Raw genomic sequence first — 18,713 nt, forward strand, 5'->3', positions numbered from 1 at the left:
TACAAAAATTGCAGAACTTCCTCACTGGAGCAGCCGCCCCCACAAAACTTGTCACTTCACATTGCTGTCAGTCACCACAATAACAATCATTTCATGCCTCCTGCTAATTGCAAGCACAGCTGGGGCCCAGCAGGGTGCTCTTGCACAGTCCCAGGCCTTTATAGCAGTCCCAATCTGTTCTGTAGCACACACACGCACACACACACAAGATTACTAGCAAAGGCAGAAAGAGGCAGAGTCACAGGTTGCTTATAATCCACTTCCCCACTAAGAATTCAAGCCTACTAAAATTCCAGTTTTTGTTTTAGACCATACAAAAGTGGCAGTGACCTGAAGTCACCAGAATTTATCTTCTGAGTAAGAAACACAACTCCTTCAGGTGCATTAAGCTGTGGCACTGCATCTGGCTTGGTGCATTCTGTTTGCAGCACCCCTGGAGTGAGTTGCAGCTTCCTGTAACATGTAAAATATGAGTGTGAACTCAAGGTTCATGGCAGGGAGCAGGGAGACTGAAGCAGGAGGTCAGACAGCCTTTCAGATCTGGCTGTAGAACAAGGTTGCAGATGTTCCTGTGTAAGTGTAATGACACCAGCTCCCCGAGAACACAGGAACCCAGTGCTTCCTTCTCCTCATTTTCACGATTGAATGCCATAATCAGTATGCTGCTTGCAGATTTATTCAAATCAAGTTTTATTTTACATATTCAGAGATCAGTATGGCATCAGTGTAAGTTATGACGTTCAATTTAACAGGGCTCATCCTCTATTGAAGTTAAGGCCCTCTGTATTAAAGGATAACACTTGTTAGATTTCTTTACCACACATTTCTATTACCTCTGACAGTAACCGCGAAGTGTTAAATTAGGAAAATATTTCAGAAATATATTAATTCTGATTCCATTCTTTATGTTGGTTGGCCTTTATGAGGTATGGTCAGCATTTTCCTTAAAGGATATCTTTATTGGGAGACTTTACAGAAACCAGAACTCTACATATTGAATATTTTTTAATTTCACGCTGACAACACTTTCAAGCTCTTTCAAGCAAAATTGCTTCAGTCTTTCGTCAAAAGAACTGGCTCAACCATAGGAAACAATACCATAGGAACAATTGTAACTGCAATAATGGAGCAGAAAGATGATTAAAATTCACTACCGGACATTTACCATTCAATTCCTGCTGTGTTCTTGTTGGCCACCATTTTAACTGAGACAGCTGAAGTGCCCATCAGAAGTAGGCACGGGCTTCCATCAGTGCATGCAATTCAGTGTACTGTAACATAATTAGGTTCCTGACTTGATTTTGACACAAGTACCAGAGCCGAGTACCCACCAGTACCCAATCTGCCAACAAAGCCTAGTTGGATTGGTGTGTCAGAGCCACAGAAGATGTATTTAAAGGGACACTCAGCTGCAGGTAATTGGTTCATGGGATTTTTATATCCTTGTGTTTACTTGGATTGCCAGTTGAATTTCCAGCTTCCAGAATATTTCACTTCGTAATTTTATACCTTAATTACTCTCAGTAAGCTCTCTCTGCTTATCATTGGTGGTATTATTACCAGATTGATTTGGTTGGAAGGAGAGGTGGAGCAAGAGAGTGAGAGAATCATTATCTCTATTTTATAGAATGTGTGACCAAATGTTATGATACTCGGAATCGCAAAAATCACATTGAATTAGATAGAATGTAGCATAGAACAGACCTGACATCCAACCAGTCTTTGAAGATGTTTTTGATTGTTTTTAAATCATTCATGGAATGTGGGTGTCTCTGTTTTGCCTAACATTTATTCCCTATCCTTAATTGCCGTTAAAAAAGTGATGGTGAGCCACTTTCTTGAACCTCAGGAGCCCATGTGTGGAGATACACCCACAATGGTGTTAGATAATGAATTCCAGGATCTTGTTGCAGTAACTGGGAACAATAATGTGTTTACAAGTCAGGATAGTGCGTGACTTGGAGTGGAATGTTCAGGTCATGGTGTTCCCATGTGTCTGCTGCCCTTGTTCTTCTAGGCAATGGCAGTCAAGGGTTTGGAAGGTGCAGATTGCTGCAATACATTTTGCAGATGGTCCACACTGGCAGCATAGTGGAGGGAGTGAATATTTCAGTTGCTGGATGAGTGGTAATCAAGCGGGCTGCTTTGTCTTGGATGGTATCGAGTTTCTTGAATGTTATTGGAGCTGTGCCCATCCAGGTTAGTGCTCCACATGAGTCTCCTCCCACCCCTCTTTCTCTGACCCTATCAGCATACTTGTACTTGTGTTTATCTTGTGTTACCTCAACTGTTCTTTGTCACATCAAATTCTGCATTCTAACAACTCTGGATAACGATGTTTCTCCTAAATTTGCTGTTAAATTTCTGAGTGGCTTTCTAGTGTTGGGCGCCCTCACAAGTGGAAACATCTTCTCCAAGTTTGGCCTATCAAAACTTTCATATTCTTTAAAATCTCCATCAAATCACCCGATGGCCTTCTCTTTTCTGGAGAATCCCTTCCTATTATTAATGAACCTTTCAGGGTGGGCATAAATATTACAGACCCTATGCTTGTAATCAGTCAGTCATGGTCATAAAGTCATAGATGTTTACAGCATGGAAACAGGCCCTTCGGCCCAGTTTGTCCATGCTGCCCAGTTTCTATCACAAAGCTAGACCCCCTTGCCCGCATTTGGCCCATATTCCTCTATACCCGCCCTGTGGGTATATGTAACTAACTGATTTTTAAAGGACAAACTTGTACCCGCATGGAAACAATGCGTATTAACCACAAAAGACTGCACATCCAGGCACCTCGTAATTATTGTGTCATTGGGTGTACATGTTGCGTGCCCAATGCATTGTTTGAAACATTTATTTCTGTTGGGTTTACAGAAGACATTTTTATGATAAGTAGGCTCGTTTTACATATCAGATGCCTGCTCTTTTGTGGCAACAGTGCCAAGTGAAACCACTTTGATCTGCTCCATATCATTCTCGAATGAATGTAATTAAATAATTACTCAGTGTCATATAAGTGTTGCAGAGGTTACATGTAGTTATTCTTAATATTCATTGAGGGCGTCACTGGCTGGGCCAGCATTTATTACCCATCCCTAATTGCCCTGCCAGGCCATTTCAGAGTCAACAACATTGCTGTGGGGCTGGAGTCACATGTAGGTCAGGTCAGGTAAGGACTACAGATTTTGTTCCCGAAAGGACATTAATAAACCAGATGGGTTTTTACGACAATCAACAATGGTTTCATGGTCATCATTAGCCTTTTATTTCCATACTTTTATTGAACACAAATTTCACCATCTGCTGGGGTGGAATTTGAACCTGGAACCCCAGAGCATTACCCTGAGTGTCTGGATTACTTGTCTGGCAAAAATACCACTGTGCCACCCCTCCCTGGACCTATCCTGATCACAGTCCCTCAGTGTGATCGCATTCGACCCATTGACAAAAATGCATGCCTTTGCCATTTCTCTGCAACCTTCTGGCTCAGTACACAAGAATGTAAATTCACTGTACAGTTTGAAATAAAGGCAGCTAGTTCCCAGGAGCATCTTGTCAGTAGCATTACCAAGCATGACGAGGGAAAGTGATGTGGCAATAATGAAACATTTCTTGTCTGCATTGCATCATAATCTGTCATCTTTATTTCTGTGTGTGTGTAAATGGAGTCGCTTGCAGCAAAAATCTCAACTTGTTGAGATGCACCAAAATATAACTCCCACTCTAGCATCTCAAGTATTGTGCAGCAGCACTCTCACCCGGGAGGGGGTTTGGAATCTGCCAAGCAGCCGTAGAAATAGAAACAGATGGCCATTCGGAATGTAATACAATGTTCTAGTCCGCAGGTTGACGTTCTGAGGGGCGCCCTTTAATTAACTGAGTGGCATTCTCGCATCTGATTTTTGTTATGTTTTCTTTAGCACTTCCATGCTGATGATTTTTGTATTCATTCAAGGGATGTAGGCATTCCTGGCTAGGCCGGCAATATTTGCCCATCCCTAACTGCCCTTGAGAAGGTGGTGTTGAGCTGCCTTCTTGAACTGCTGAAGTCCATGTAGTGTAGGCAACAGTCGTAAATCTGTGGAATTTGCTACCCCAGGCTGCAGTGGATGCTGGGACAATGGGTATCAAGGAGAGGTTAGACAGATTTTTAATTAATAATGGATTGAAGGGTTACAGAGAATGGGCAAGATGGTGGAGTTGAGGTTATAATGAGATCAGCCATGATCGTATTGAACGATGGAGCAGACACGAGAGACTAAATTGCCTACTCCTGCTCCAAGTGCTTATGTTCGAAGAAAGAACTATTCTGTCTAATTCCACCATCCAGCTCTTGGTCTGTAGCCCTGTAGGTAACAACATCTCAAGCATAAATCTGCTGTTCTTGATTATCGGGGATTTCTTGATTAATAAGGGGATCAGGGGTTAAGGGGAGAAGGCAATGGGGTGAGCAGACTTGAGCCAAATGATCTAATTGTGCTCCTATATCTTATGGTCTTATGAAAGGGGAAAGGCAGGACAAAGAACCAAAGAAAAGGCCTGTGACAGGGTGCATAACAAGAGAGATTAATTGACAAAAAGATTGGTGGGGCAAGACCAAAGTGGTACTGCGACAAGTAATGAACAGGGGCTGTTTAGCACAGGGCTAAATCACTGGCTTTGAAAACAGACCAAGGCAGGCCAGCAGCACGGTTCAATTCCCGTAACAGCCTCCCCGAACAGGTGCCGGAATGTGGCGACTAGGGGCTTTTCACAGTAACTTCATTTGAAGCCTACTTGTGACAATAAGCGATTTTCATTTCATTTCATGTGTCTAGAGGAGGTGTGAATGGCTGACTGATGAAAGCTGATATCTGAAAGCCACAAAAACCCGAAAAATGATTTAAAACCAAAATTTGCAAAGACAAAGGAGACAAATTGGGGGTATAGGTTAAAGTCTAAAATTGTTGAACTCAATGTTGAGTCTATATGACTGTAAAATACCTAATCAATAATGAGGTGCTATTCATGAGCTTCATTGAACACTACTGGAGGCTGAGGACAAAAGTATCAATTTGGAGAATTAAAATGAGAAGCAAGCGGAAGCTTGAGCTTACACTTATAGTTTACACTTGAGCTTACACGGCCTTGCCATGTCCGAAAAGCAGCGTGCCGCGCGCAATGTGGCCAACAGAAGCCGGTAAATCCCACTCCCAGGATCTGCCCGTCTCGCAATGCCTCGCGAGATCTAACACGATCTCGTGAGACTTTGCGATGTGAATCCCGCTCATTGTGAGCAAGGATAACTTTTTTGTAAACATCATATTTGAGCAAGATGGCTAGTCTCACTTTAATATGCAGTTTTCCAAGGCAGCCGAGGTATTGGGATCGATCCCCTTCGCCTCCCAGAACTCCACAAACAGGGACCAAACGGAACGGCACTCATGGGGGTCGCCAGGGGACTGGAGGTCCACAGGTGCTTGCGCTCTGGGCAGGATGGTACCCTGGCACTGTTGTTGCCACCTGGGTCCTCTGGCACTGTCAGCCTGGCAACCTAGCACTGGCATGTGCCCATATGGCACTGCCACCTGGCAAGGTATCAGGTTGGCACTGCCAAGCTGGCATTTTTCGCATGGCAGCGATCGGACTGAGGGTGCCCTGCGCAGGTGTTGGGGGTGTGCGTGGGGCATTTCCTGGAGCATCCTCACAGTGCATTTGGGCTTTGGCAGGGGACACGTCGGGTCTTCAGAGATCAGGACGCCATTTTTAAATGGCATCCAGATATCTCGCTACAGATATCTCGCTACACTAAGAAGTTCCGCCAAGCGGAGTCCCTCAGTGCAGAAAAAGGAGCTATGTGCAGCCTTGGCCGTGCATACCCCGCTGAGGCCCATGTCTAAACTGAGTGGCATTTGATAACGTTGTGTTTCTTGCCGCTGTGAGCGCTGGGCAGAACGAGGCTAAATGCACTCGCTATTGGACTTTGTTCCCATTTGGTTAAATTGCGCCCGTTGACTGAATGGAGGTGTTCCACAAAACATTCACCCAATCTGCATTTGGATTTCCCCAGCATTGAGTAGGGGACTCAGTTAGCTCAGTTGGTTAGGGTGTTGTGCTTAATGGGTTCAATTCCTGTATCAGATGAGGTCGTTCTTGGGATCTGCCTCTGCTACTTGCTCATTGTGACATCAAGTCAGAGATGTGTGGAGAACCATGATTAGCAACCATCGGACAACAACAGCACTATTTGAAAAAAGTATTTAGCAGCCTGTATTGCAAATAGCGAATACAGTACACTAGATTGAAAGAAATAAAAGTAAATTGCTGTTTCACCTGGGGTCTTGGACAGTGAGGAAAGAGGAGGTAAAAGGATAGGCAGCATAGAAGGACTGTGGGAAGGGAAGGAGGTGATGGGAGTGATTGAGAGTGGACCAAGGTGTCATGAGAGAATAGTTATAGAATGAGGAAAGGGGAGGGAGAGATGTGGTGGTGTCATGCTGGAGATGGCATAAATGATGTTAGGAGAGCCCTAACTTTGTTGTGGGAAGGAGAGGAGGGGTTGAGAACAGAAGTGTGTCAGATCAATTGCACATACTGGAGGCCCCTGTCAACCAAGGTAGGAGAGAATACTCTGTTGAGGGAAAGTAAGATATATCAGAAGCACTGGTATGGAAGGTTGCATAACCAGACCTGGTAGAATTGAAATGGCTAAACTGGAAGTGCGGAATGGAGTCCTTACAGGGTACAGGGCTTGAGGAATTGGTGTCCGTGGGAGCTAGTGGGCTTAAAATGAATATTTGTTGATAGCCTAATCCCAGGAATAGAGGCAGAGAAGTTGAGGAAGGAAAGGGAATAATCAGATGGGCCATGTGGAGGTGAGAGAAGGCTGAAACCTGGAAGAAAAGTTATGTAACTTTCCAATTCAGAGCAGGAAATGGTACCAATATAGTTATCAATGAGATTACCCTTAACGACATCTTTTTACTTGGAAAAATGAGTGGAGTTAAAGGAGAAGTTTTTCAATGTGAGAACAAATTCAATCAGGGGGTGGATGGATACCAGTGGGCCTCCCTTCAAGGAGGAAGCAGAGAGCTCTCAGATGGTCCTGTTGGGGATTGGAGATGTAGTGGGATTGGGCATCAATAGTGAAGATGAGGTGGTTAGGACCAGGAAATTAGAAACCATTATAAAGTGACAGGGGACAGCAGAAGAACCACAAGAGATGGGACAAGGACAGGAAAAAAATAGAATCGAGCCAAAAAGAAATCTGTTCAGTGAGGCTGGAACAGGCTGAAATGATTGATCTACCAGGCTATTGTTTGTGGATCGTTGAAAGGAGGTAGAAACATCCAAAACTGTTTGCAATGAAAATATCACCCTTCTGTACTGCAAGCAAACACTTGCCAATAGGCTAGCTTTTTAAAAAAAGTTAAACTCCTTCAGCAGAACCCAACATATCCAAAACATCTGAGACGCTGCATGAATAAGGGTGAAGGACCAATTTTTATATCAATGGCCTGCTCAAGTTTGATGGTCCATGAAATTGGAGGCCATGCAGGGAAGCTCTCCGGAGGAAGGAAGGTCAGTGGAAAACCTGGAGATAATGGCCCGATGTTTGGAGATGGGTGGAAATTTACAAACACTGTTAATGGGTTTGTAGGCGAGAGGCTAGTAAAATGCCACACATTGTTTTCCCACTGCCTACCTACCCACCCCCAATCTGTCTCCCATTTGATAGGGGGAGGGTGGAGGCGTGAGGCAGCTCAACTACCTTAAGCCTTTTGAGGACTGTTGGTGGCCAATTAAGTGCATCATCCATTCCCTGCATCCAATTGGCCAGAAGTTTTCTAAGGCTCTCTTCCTTTCCAGGGCAGAAGCCTCACCCTTAGCCGAATAATGACTAGCCAAACACTAAATGGCTGTGGACCAGCCCATTTTGGCGGGAATGAGTTCCCCATCGACTCTTTGAGTGGTGGGACAAGAAACCCCTACACATGGAAAACCCTCCCCATTGTCCAAGGGGAGACAGGAGAAAGTGTCAAGAGCATTGGCATTTGGCCTCTGCAAGGTAGAGATCAGGGGCGGGATTCTCTGCCCCCCCCCCCCCCCCCCGCTGGGTCGGAGAATCGCCGGGGTGCGGCGTGAATCCCGCCTCCCTGCTCCAATGCCGGCTGCCGAATTCTCCGGCGCCGGTATTCGGGCAGGGGTGGGGATCATGCTGCGCCGGCAACGCCCCCCCCGGCAATTCTCCGGGCCGCAATGGGCCGAGCGGCCGCGCGTTCCTGGCCAGTCCCGCCGGCGTGAAATGGACATGGTCCATCCCGGCGGGAACTGGCTTGTCGGCAGTCTAGTGGGGTCCTCGAGGGGCATGGGGGTATCTGTGGGCGGGCCTATGCCGTGGGGGCACTCTTTCCCTCAGCGCCGGCCTCTGTAAAGCCCCGCGATGGACGACGCGTAGAAGAAACGTCCTGCGCATGCATCGGAAACACGCCGGCGATTCTGCGCATGCACCAACTCGCGCCAGCCCGCGGTGGCCCTTTGGCGCCGGTTGGCACGGCGCCAACCCCTCCAGTGCCGGCCTAGCCCCCGGAAGTGCGACTTCCAGGCGGCCCGACGCCGGAGTGGTTCACGCCGCTTTTGCCGCCGGTTGCACCACCAATTCCGGGAGAATCCCAGCCCAGTTCTTCAGCCAACAACAGCACTGCCTTGTCAGCAGATTTGATGACAATGTTAGAATTAGACTTAAGAGAATGGAGTGCAGCAAGCTCATAGGGAGACATGTTACAGTGAGTGAGGGGAGCAGAGAAATTGAGACAGCGATGTAATTCTCAATGAAAAGACCTAGAAAAGACCAAGTTTGGGGAGGATACTGGAGACGGCTAAAATAGACCACTGTGCAATGGGGGCTTACTGGCCAAAGGACTGCGCATGGAGGCAACTTCCACAGAAGAAGAGCTTTTCATTATTGCAGGAAATAGGCCCTGTGCTGGAGCAGGCAAAGCTGAGGTCCATTGAAATTGAAATCATGGCCTCATTTAAATTAGACTGGTGCGCTGTGGGCACCTGAAGGCATCTCATTGCCAAAGCTGACATCAATTTAAAACAACTGTGACAGTGGCCCACAGGTACGTCCTGGGAAAGGAGGAAGGTGATTGAGTGGTGGCTAGAAATGCTGTTCAAATTTTTGCAGTCAGGAGGAGCATGAATTTTTTTTCCAGTACCTCATTCAGGTAGGTATTTTACACAAATTAATTGTGACATTTGAGGACTGCAATTAGGCATGTCGGCAGTGTTACCCTGAACGTTCACAACCTGATACTGGTGTTCCCAATTTTCAAGGTGGCCCAAATTTCAGGAGTCCTAAAATAGGTGATGGGCTATATCATAGCATAAGCTATGATAAGGTTTAACTCCTGTTTCAGGGATGAGTCCTGAACACCTGTGCTGACCTTTAAAATGCACATTCAAACCACTCACCATTGTAGATGTTTTGGTGCCCATTTTACACATGCATTTCTTAAATTTATGGAAGAATTAACAAAACCTTTCATCCAGAATTATATGATTGAAATATGCAGCAGAATAATTCTATGAGAGAATTTGCCAATTTGTACAGTGGTGTAAAGCTTCAGAAATAGAATGGGGTACGGCAGAAGGATTGACCTCTACTTCAGCACTTTAGGAAGACTTGTGGTCCATTCAGTAGCATTTCTGCCTCTGAGTCAGAAGTTCCAGGCTCAAGTCCACCCAAGAACTGATGGCCAAAGAAGGTGCGTTTATATCATAGCTTTCCAGGCTGATTCTCAACTGCAAATTCTGCCATCACATGCCAGTAATAGCGAGAGAGATGCCTGGTCAGCTATGTGATGGAAAGTAATTTGGAGCCTCTGCCATCACTGTCCATAGCTCTGGACCACAATGCACATGTAAAAGTACACATTGCCACAGGAATTTGGACTTCCTGAGTGATCTATAACACCACCACAAAAGGACTTTAGAAAGTAAATAATTTGTGAAATTATGTATCTCCATGGGTACAATTTGCAGTGCATTTCAGTAGCAATGAGATGCAAGTAACAAAGTACTTCTAAAGTATTCCTGGTGTGCTGTCAGACAGCAGTTGGAGGTCAGCATTAATCCTGAACATATAAATGCAAACACAGATGATACAAGATGATTCCCATTATGAGGTTCAGAAAATTCACAATTATTTTGTTATAATAAACAGCAAGTTCGGTCCGATTGTTCTCAACCTGAAATCAGCTGCATTCTTGCAATGTCACCACAATGGTGCAGCAGCACTAATAATGCCCAATATGTTAACATTATGTTGTTACACAAGTGTAGGTTTCATTTATTAATAATTTTCTAAGCAAGTATTGGATAAATGCCATAATACTTTGTTGCAAGGAGAGACAGAAGTGCGAGATTATAATGCTGTTAATTTCAATGCGATTAGAATTTAATACAGGGAGCAAACCCTTATGGAGAAATATTTTCCTGCCTCCAGTTTCCTCACAAACTGCTAATGGAGACATATGAAAAACCTACTCTGCTTTGATTTGTGGACATTCCAAGCAGTCACAACTGGAAGTGCACTCCTAAGTGTTAGAGCTTCAAAGAGATCCTCTTAACAAATGAGGGGGTTCATTACGTGATTCATCAGCCCGAGGGGGAAAATATATGCAGATCAACTTAAATTGCTCTTCATCTAATGTCGCTCTATTGCAGTTCCACTTCAGCAGGTTTTTTTACCACACTGAGATTCCCATTCTTCATGTGTGAAGTCACAATTTAGATGCCAGCTGCATTTGAATTCGGAAGGCGCCAACAAACCTGATCCTGTCCTTACCCAATACCCACAGATTTCCAGCATTGATACTGGGCAGAAGCCAGGATCAGAAACTCGAGCAGACTGTTTTCCTTGCCTCTCAAAGAATGATTAGGCCAGTTGGTACCAGTCCCACCATCGTCCCCAGCTAAGACCTTCTAATTATGCACAAAAAAGGAAATTAAACGTGGAACGTTCCTGGTTTATATGGTTCTGTGCATTGATCCATCGTGGGAAGCTATTGTTAAAGAACATAACAGTATTTGCAACACAAGGTGACCTGAATTGTATGAATCTGGGACACTGAGATTGTGCGACAGTATAATTTGTTCAGTTTGAGGTAGAATACAATCAAAATAGTTTGTGTGATCGTATTCCTGTAATAATGTCCCTCAGGGAATCAACTTCACTTTTTAAAAGAACAAGCAGATGATTTGGTCATTATCTCATTGAGACTTTGCCATGAACAAGTTGGCTGCTGTGTTTCTTGTACTATAATGGTGACTACACTGCTTCATTGACTGTAAATCGCTTTAGGATGTCCTGAGGTCATGAAAGATGTATTAATAAAAATTATTTCCTTTCTTTCAAAGTAGCAACAGTGCTGGAGTAGTTTGTTAATGTGATTGGGGCAGCTGAATACAAATTGTGCACAGCAATTAATGTAATTGAAGAAACTGCAGAAGAGGTTTGTGTCAATGCCTTGTCACAACCTCAGTTCTTTTACCTAAAATGTTTTGTGCCTAGAATGCGATTCCTGGAGAGACACCGTCGATGTATTCATTCATCCAAATGCTGTAATACTGAGATTCCGTAAAAACATATCTCGACACGATCTAAACCACTGTAATTCTTATGCTGGAGAATGTTGCTTTTTTTTTCAGCAATGGTACACGAGTTCCATGAATGTGATCTGCACCTGGCTAACAGATCGTATGGACCTACAGCTTCACATCTACCAGCTAAAAATCCTCATCAGGCTTGTCAAGGTGAGAAAGCCCTTTTAATAAATGTAACAAATCTGACTTTTTTTTAAATTTAGAGTACCCAATTTATTTTTTCCAATTAAGGGTCAATTTAGCATGGCCAATCCACCTACCCTGCACATTTTTGTGTTGTGTGGGCGAAACCCATGCAAACACAGGGAGAATGTGCAAACTCCACACGGACAGTGACCCAGAGCCGGGATCGAACCTGGGACCTTGGCGCCGTGAGGCTGCAATGCTAACCACTGGACCACCGTGCTACCCGCAAATCTGACTTTTATGACACTCAATATATATTCACAGAACCGTGCCTTAGTTTTACTAAGCTGGCAAACCTGTCATTTTTTAAAAAATATTTTTATTGAATTTTTAGAATTTTGTACATAAGTAATAGTCAAACAATAAAGCATGTATCAACAACCTCAACAAACAATACCAACCAAAACAAACTCCCCTCATCGTGAACCTAACCTTCTTGAGATGCAAAAACTCCCTCAAGTCATCCAGCCATGCTGTGGCACTGGGCGGTGCCACCTGCCTTCAATTCAGCAGGATCTGCCACCGAGCCAGCAAGGAGGCAAAAGCCAACGCATCCGCCATCACACCCGTCCTGATTTCCTGCTGGTCCAACACCTCGAATATTGCAACTAATGGGCAGGACTCCAAATCCACATTTAAAATTGCCAATATGGTGTTGAAAATAAGCCCCCAAAAACCCACCAACTTGGGGCAGGACCAGAACATGTGCACACACATGATTCGCGCGCCCTCTTGAGCACCGGCTCACACCTGTCATCATGGGTGTTCCGATACACAAACGAACCAACACGGTTGTAGATGGTACAACTCTGTTTTATTATTCTGTACAATAACAACTGTTAACTTCTGGCTGTGGTTCGTACTTCACCAGTTAACCTGTGGACCCAGCCCTAGCACTAACTTAGAGAGGCACTCAGCACATGGTGTATGTCTGAGTGGCACGCTGTGAGCTCTGTGCTCTGAGCTATCTCCTGGTAGAATGAGCGGGAACTGTGGTGTTCGCTGTTTTATAGTGCGTGTGCACTCACTGGTGATTGGTTGTGATGTTGCTTGTGTGTTGATTGGTCCATCTACCTGTCCAACAGTGTGTGTGTGTGATTGCACCATGATATGTTAATATGGATACCATGACATCCCCCCCTTTTCACAAGAATACGTGCCTACATGGTAATAAATATTGGTGTGTATTGAGTGCGGCTGAGTATGTGTGTGCAATATTTACAACATGTACATGAGGCTGAACTATATACATAGGAAGGTGTCAGGTGCAACATAGCAACGAGGTTGTACCACAAACAAAACAAGTGCAATCATCAAACATCGAAAGAGAACTCCTGGAACGACAAAAAGAAACACGTTAACATTGTTGCACAACAATTCAGTGAGTCCAATGTGCTAACAGGCTCATAAGTCCAGTCTAGTAGGTGGGCGATGAATTTGGGTTGACCGCCTCAAGGGTGGGTCAGGATCCACCGGCTGAGGAATGGGCCTGGCCACGGGCGATAGAGGAATAGGCAGAGTGGCAGGAAGCTCCACGAAGTCGACATCAGGGACAACAGGAGGGCGTGGCACCGGTGCATGATCACGTAGCGAGCGCAGAACCAGACGAAGGGCCCGCCGATTACGCCGGCGAATGGAGCCATCAGGCATGCGAACCAGGAACGAGCGGGGAGCCACGCGGTGGAGAACCTCGGCGGTTGCCGACCAGCCACCCTCTGGTAGGTGTATGCGGACGTTGTCTCCAGGCGCCAGGGCAGGAGGATCAGTTGCCCGAGTGTCATGTGCCACCTTCTGCTGAGCACGCTGCTGTCGCATCCTTTGCAGTACTGGAGCATGGTCGGGTTTAGGAACATGAATGGACGGCACAGTGGTCCTGAGGGTGCAACCCATCAACAGCTGGGCTGGTGAGAAGCCTGTGGACAGTGGGGCCGAGCGATAGGCCAGCAGGGCTAAACAGAAGTAAGATCCTGCATCAGCAGCCTTGCAGAGGAGCCGCTTCACGATATGGACGCCCTTTTCCACCTTGCCATTCGACTGGGGATGCAAAGGGCTGGACGTCACGTGTGTGAAGCCATATGAAGCGGCAAAAGAAGACCATTCTTGGCTCGCAAAACAGGGCCCATTGTCCGACATGACGGTAAGCGGAATGCCATGGCAAGCGAAGGTTTCTTTACATGCTCTGATTACAGTTGATGATGTCAAGTCGTGCAGGCGTATGACCTCCGGATAATTGGAAAAATAGTCAATTATGATGACGTAGTCCCTGCCGAGCGCATGAAAAAGGTCCACACCCACCTTTACCCAGGGGGACGTTACCAACTCATGGGGCTGAAGTGTCTCAGGGGGTTGCGCCGGCTGAAACCTTTGGCAGGTGGGGCAGTTGAGCACCATGTTGGCGATGTCGTCGCTGATGCCCGGCCAGTACACAGCTTCTCGGGCCCTCCGTCTGCACTTTTCAACTCCGAGATGGCCTTCGTGCAATTGTTCGAGGACAAGCCTGTGCATGCTGTGTGGGATCACAATCCGGTCCAATTTTAGGAGGACACCATCAATGACGGCCAAGTCGTCCCGGACATTGTAGAATTGTAGGCACTGCCCCTTGAGCCACCCTTCCGTCATGTGGCGCATCACACGTTGTAGAAGGGGGTCAGCCGCAGTCTCACGGCAAATGTGGGCCAGACTTGCATCAGTAGCCGGCAGATTGGCCGATGTGGAGGCTACATGTGCGTCGACCTGACAGACGAACCCCCCCGATTCGGACGGTGTGCTCACTGCTCTGGACAGGGCATCCGCAATGATGAGGTCCTTTCCCGGGGTGTAGACAAGTTGGAAGTCGTACCTCTGGAGCTTGAGCAGAATGCGCTGGAGGCGTGGGGTCATCTCATTAAGGTCCTTTTGTATGATGCCGACCAGGGGGCGATGGTCGGTCTCCACGGTGAACTGCGGAAGACCATACACATCGTCATGGAATTCATCTGTGCCGGTTAACAAACCCAGGCACTCCTTCTCAATCTGCGCATAGCGCTGTTCTGTGGGGGTCATGGCCCGCGAGGCATAGGCGACCGGGGCCCTTGATGCAGTGTCGTCCCGTTGCAGGAGTACCGCCCCAATGCTGGACTGGCTGGCATAGTTGAGATCTTTGTGTCTCGAGTAGTGTCGAAGAACACCAATACCGGGGCGGTGGTGAGCTTGATCTTGAGCTCCTCCCATTCCTTCTGGTGTACGAGCAGCCACTGGAACTCCGTAGTCTTCTTCACCAGGTGGCGAAGAGCCGTTGTGTGCGAGGCAAGGTTGGGAATAAACTTCCCCAGGAAGTTGACCATCTCGAGAAAGCGTAGCACTGCCTTCTTGTCTGCTGGCTGCGACATGGCTGCAGTAGCTGTCACTTTCGTTGGCATCAGGACGCACCCCTGACCAGGATATGTGGTCCCCCAGAAACCTTAGCTCAGTTTGGCCAAAAGAACACTTGGCTCGGTTGAGGCGCAGGCCGTGCTCTCGTATGCGCGCAAAGACGCGCTGGAGACAACTGATGTGCTCCTGTGGTGTGGTGGATCAGATGATGACGTCGTCAACATAGACGCGCACCCTCTTCGATGCCCTCCATCATCTGATCCATGATTCGATGAAACACCTCGGATGCCGAGATGATGCCAAACGGCATCCTATTGCAGCAGTATCTGCCAAAGGGAGTGTTGAAAGTGCACAGCTTCCTGCTGGACTGATCCAGCTGAATCTGCCAAAATACCCTTTGAGGCATCAAGCTTGGTAAAAATTTTAGCCCGGGCCATTTCACTCGTGATTTCTTCCCATTTGGGTATGGGGTAGTGTTCCCTCATGATGTTGTTGTTCAGGTCTTTCGGGTCGACGCAGATCCGGAGCTCGCCAGAGGGCTTTTTTACGCACACCATGGAGCTGACCCATGGCGTTGGCTCTGTGACCCGGGAAAGCACTCCTTGGTCCTGCAGATCCTGCGGCTGCTGCTTGAGGCGGTCCTTGAGTGGTGCCGGGACTCTACGAGGTGCGTGAATGACCGGGGTGGCGTCCGGTTTGAGCCATATTCTGTAAGTGTAGGGCAGTGTGCCCATGCCCTCGAAAACCTCCTGGTTGTGGGCGAGGAGTGGTTGGAGCTGTGCCCTAAAGTCTGCATCCGGGAAATCGGACGTACCTTCTGGAGAGAGAGTGTGTACCCGCTGAACGAGGTGGAGGATCTTGCATGCCTGTGCGCCTAGCAGAGTCCTTCGAGGATCCAACTATCTCAAAAGCCAGTGTGGCTGTGTATGAATTGTGTGCAACCTCAAGCTGGCAAGACCCCATTGCTGGGATAACATTACCGTTGTAATCGACCAACTGACAGTGGGATGGCCGAATCGGTGGTTTGACCTTCAAGGTGTAAAAGGCTGACCATGCAATGAGATTGGCGGAGGCACCAGTGTCTCAGCGGAATGTGATTGGTGATCGGTTGACCGTTAGGGTGGCACACCATTCATCGCCCGGATTAACGCTGTGCACTGGCATCGGCTGGTGGGTCCTACTTGGGGACATCCGATTTCTGTCTATTACCGCAACGTGGAAGGGTTCCCGGTCGTCGGTATCACCGGTCTGTACGTCATCAGGGTATGACTCGGTGTATGGAGGCTGAATGGCCTGCACATCCCTGCGAGGCTGGCGGAATTGCGGAGCGTTGGCAGGTTGAGCTGCTCGACAGCAGGCAGCGTAGTGGCCCATCTTGCCACAGAGGAGGCATTGTCGATCTTTGGCTGGACATTGCCGCTTTAAGTGTGCGGATCCACAGTTGTCACACGTCGTGACATCATGGTGTTCGTTGCGCCACCGCGCATGCGCAGTTTGGTCCTGCGTAAAGCACGCCTGTGCGTCATGTCACTCTGCGTCGACGTCCCCTCTTTTGGCGCGTACAAGCGTGGGAGGTCTCGAAAAGCGCGCGAAATAGCCGCCCTCGTCCGGGCCGGGAGGAACTCGATCGACTGGACCCGCCTGGAATTGGGAGTACCGGCTGGTCGCGTTTTCGTGGAGGACGCAGGTCTCGATGGCGGTGGCTAGGGTGTGGCTATTTTGAGGAGCTGCTGGCGTAGGGTGTCCGAGGTGACCCCAAAAACTATCTGGCCCCGAATCATGGAATCAGAGGTGGCCTCATAGCCGCAGGACTGCGCGAGGATATGGAGGTGCATCAAAAAAGATTGAAAAGGCTCATCCTTACCCTGCAGGCGCTGCTGGAAGAGGTACCTCTCGAAGCTCTCATTCACTTCGACGCTGAAGTGTTGCTCAAGTTTTAGAAGGACCGTCTTGTACTTCGTCTTGTCCTCGCCTTCCGCGAATGCCAGGGAGTTGTAGATGTGGATGGCGCGTTGCCCCGCCGTGGAGAGGAGGAGGGCCATCTTCCTGGTGTCCGATGCATTCTCCCTGTCTGTGGCTTCTAGGAAGAGCTGGAAGCGCTGTTTAAACAGCTTCCAGTTTACGCCGAGATTACCAGCGATTCGGAGCGGCTGCGGCGTGCTGATGGTGTCCATGGCGCAGGATGGCGGATCTCTGAAGAGGTGCAGGTAGGTCTCACAGTTGCTGGCGAGTTTCCAATCCTGGTATCATGTCATGTTGGGTGTTCCGATATACAAACGAACCAACACGGTTGTAGATGGCACAACTCTGTTTTATTATTCTGTACAATAACAACTGTTAACTTCTGGCTGTGGTTCGTACTTCACCAGTTAACCTGTGGACCCAACCCTAGCACTAACTTAGAGAGGCACTCAGCACATGGTGTATGTCTGAGTGGCACGCTGTGAGCTCTGTGCTCTGAGCTATCTCCTGGTGGAATGAACGGGAACTGTGGTGTTCCCTGTTTTATAGTGCGTGCGCTCTCACTGGTGATTGGCTGTGATGTTGTGTGTGTTGATTGGTCCATCTACCTGTCCATCAGTGTGTGTGTGTGAGTGCACCATGATATGTTAATATGGGTATCATGCCAACACCGATCCTCAACCCCCTTGAAAAAATGACTCATTCTGGCCTTGCTGAGATGTGTCCTGAACACCACCTTACGTTGTGTCAAACTTAATCTTGTGCAGGATAACGTAGCATTACCCTACGAAGAAACTCATTCCACACCACCTCCTCCTTTCCAAAATGGGAACCAGCTCCACCTCACACCGAGCCTTTGTCTCCTCCTCTGAGGCCTGCTCCTCCCCCATGATCCGTCCATATATCCCCGGCATGCGCCCCCGCCCCCCCCCCCCCCCTCCCCGCCCCCCCACACACACACACACACTGGAAACAATCCTTTCTACCAAATTGGATGGCAGCGCCACCAGGAATGTCAAAAAGATTACCGGACCCAATTGCACCTGAAAGTACCTGAACATATCCACCCTACCAAGGCCAGCCTTCTTCCTCAGCATCTCCCAGTCAGCAAAGTGACCCTCCAAAAATAAATCCTTCACCCGCTCCAGCCTCTTACCTTTCCAGCCCCCAAATATGGCATCAACTTTCCCCGGCTGAAACAAATGGTTCCCACAGATGGGGGGGCCACCTTGAAATGCTGGTGGACTGTCACCATATCTTTAACGTGAAGATAACCACTGGGTTTGACGAATACGTTGCCTGAGTGGATGGCAGAGTAGCCATCGCGAACGCCTCCAAGCACGACCCCTTACATGACTCCAACTCCATCCTTTTTGTTTCCTTTTTTAAAGTTTAGAGTACCCAATTAATTTTTCCAATTAAGGGGCAATTTAGTGTGTCCAATCCACCTACCCTGCACATCTTTGGGTTGTGGGGGTGAAACCCACGCAAACACGGGGAGAATGTGCAAAATCCACACGGACAGCGACCTAGAGCTGGGATCGAACATGGGACCTCGGCGCCGT

The 18,713-nt window shown here is 47.7% G+C and overlaps 1 protein-coding gene across 1 annotated transcript in view; it reads left to right on the forward strand.

Annotated features, from left to right (window-relative positions):
* Positions 1-18,713, forward strand: part of LOC140387636 (calcium-dependent secretion activator 1-like) — a 591,860-nt gene that overhangs the window by 546,536 nt on the left and 26,611 nt on the right. The window contains exon 25 of the mRNA XM_072470831.1: positions 11,695-11,799. Within this exon, the coding sequence (XP_072326932.1) occupies positions 11,695-11,799 (105 nt within the window). The remainder of the gene's footprint in view (positions 1-11,694; positions 11,800-18,713) is intronic.

This window comes from Scyliorhinus torazame, chromosome 13 (genome assembly GCF_047496885.1).
Source record: "Scyliorhinus torazame isolate Kashiwa2021f chromosome 13, sScyTor2.1, whole genome shotgun sequence".
Classification (NCBI taxonomy): domain Eukaryota; kingdom Metazoa; phylum Chordata; class Chondrichthyes; order Carcharhiniformes; family Scyliorhinidae; genus Scyliorhinus; species Scyliorhinus torazame.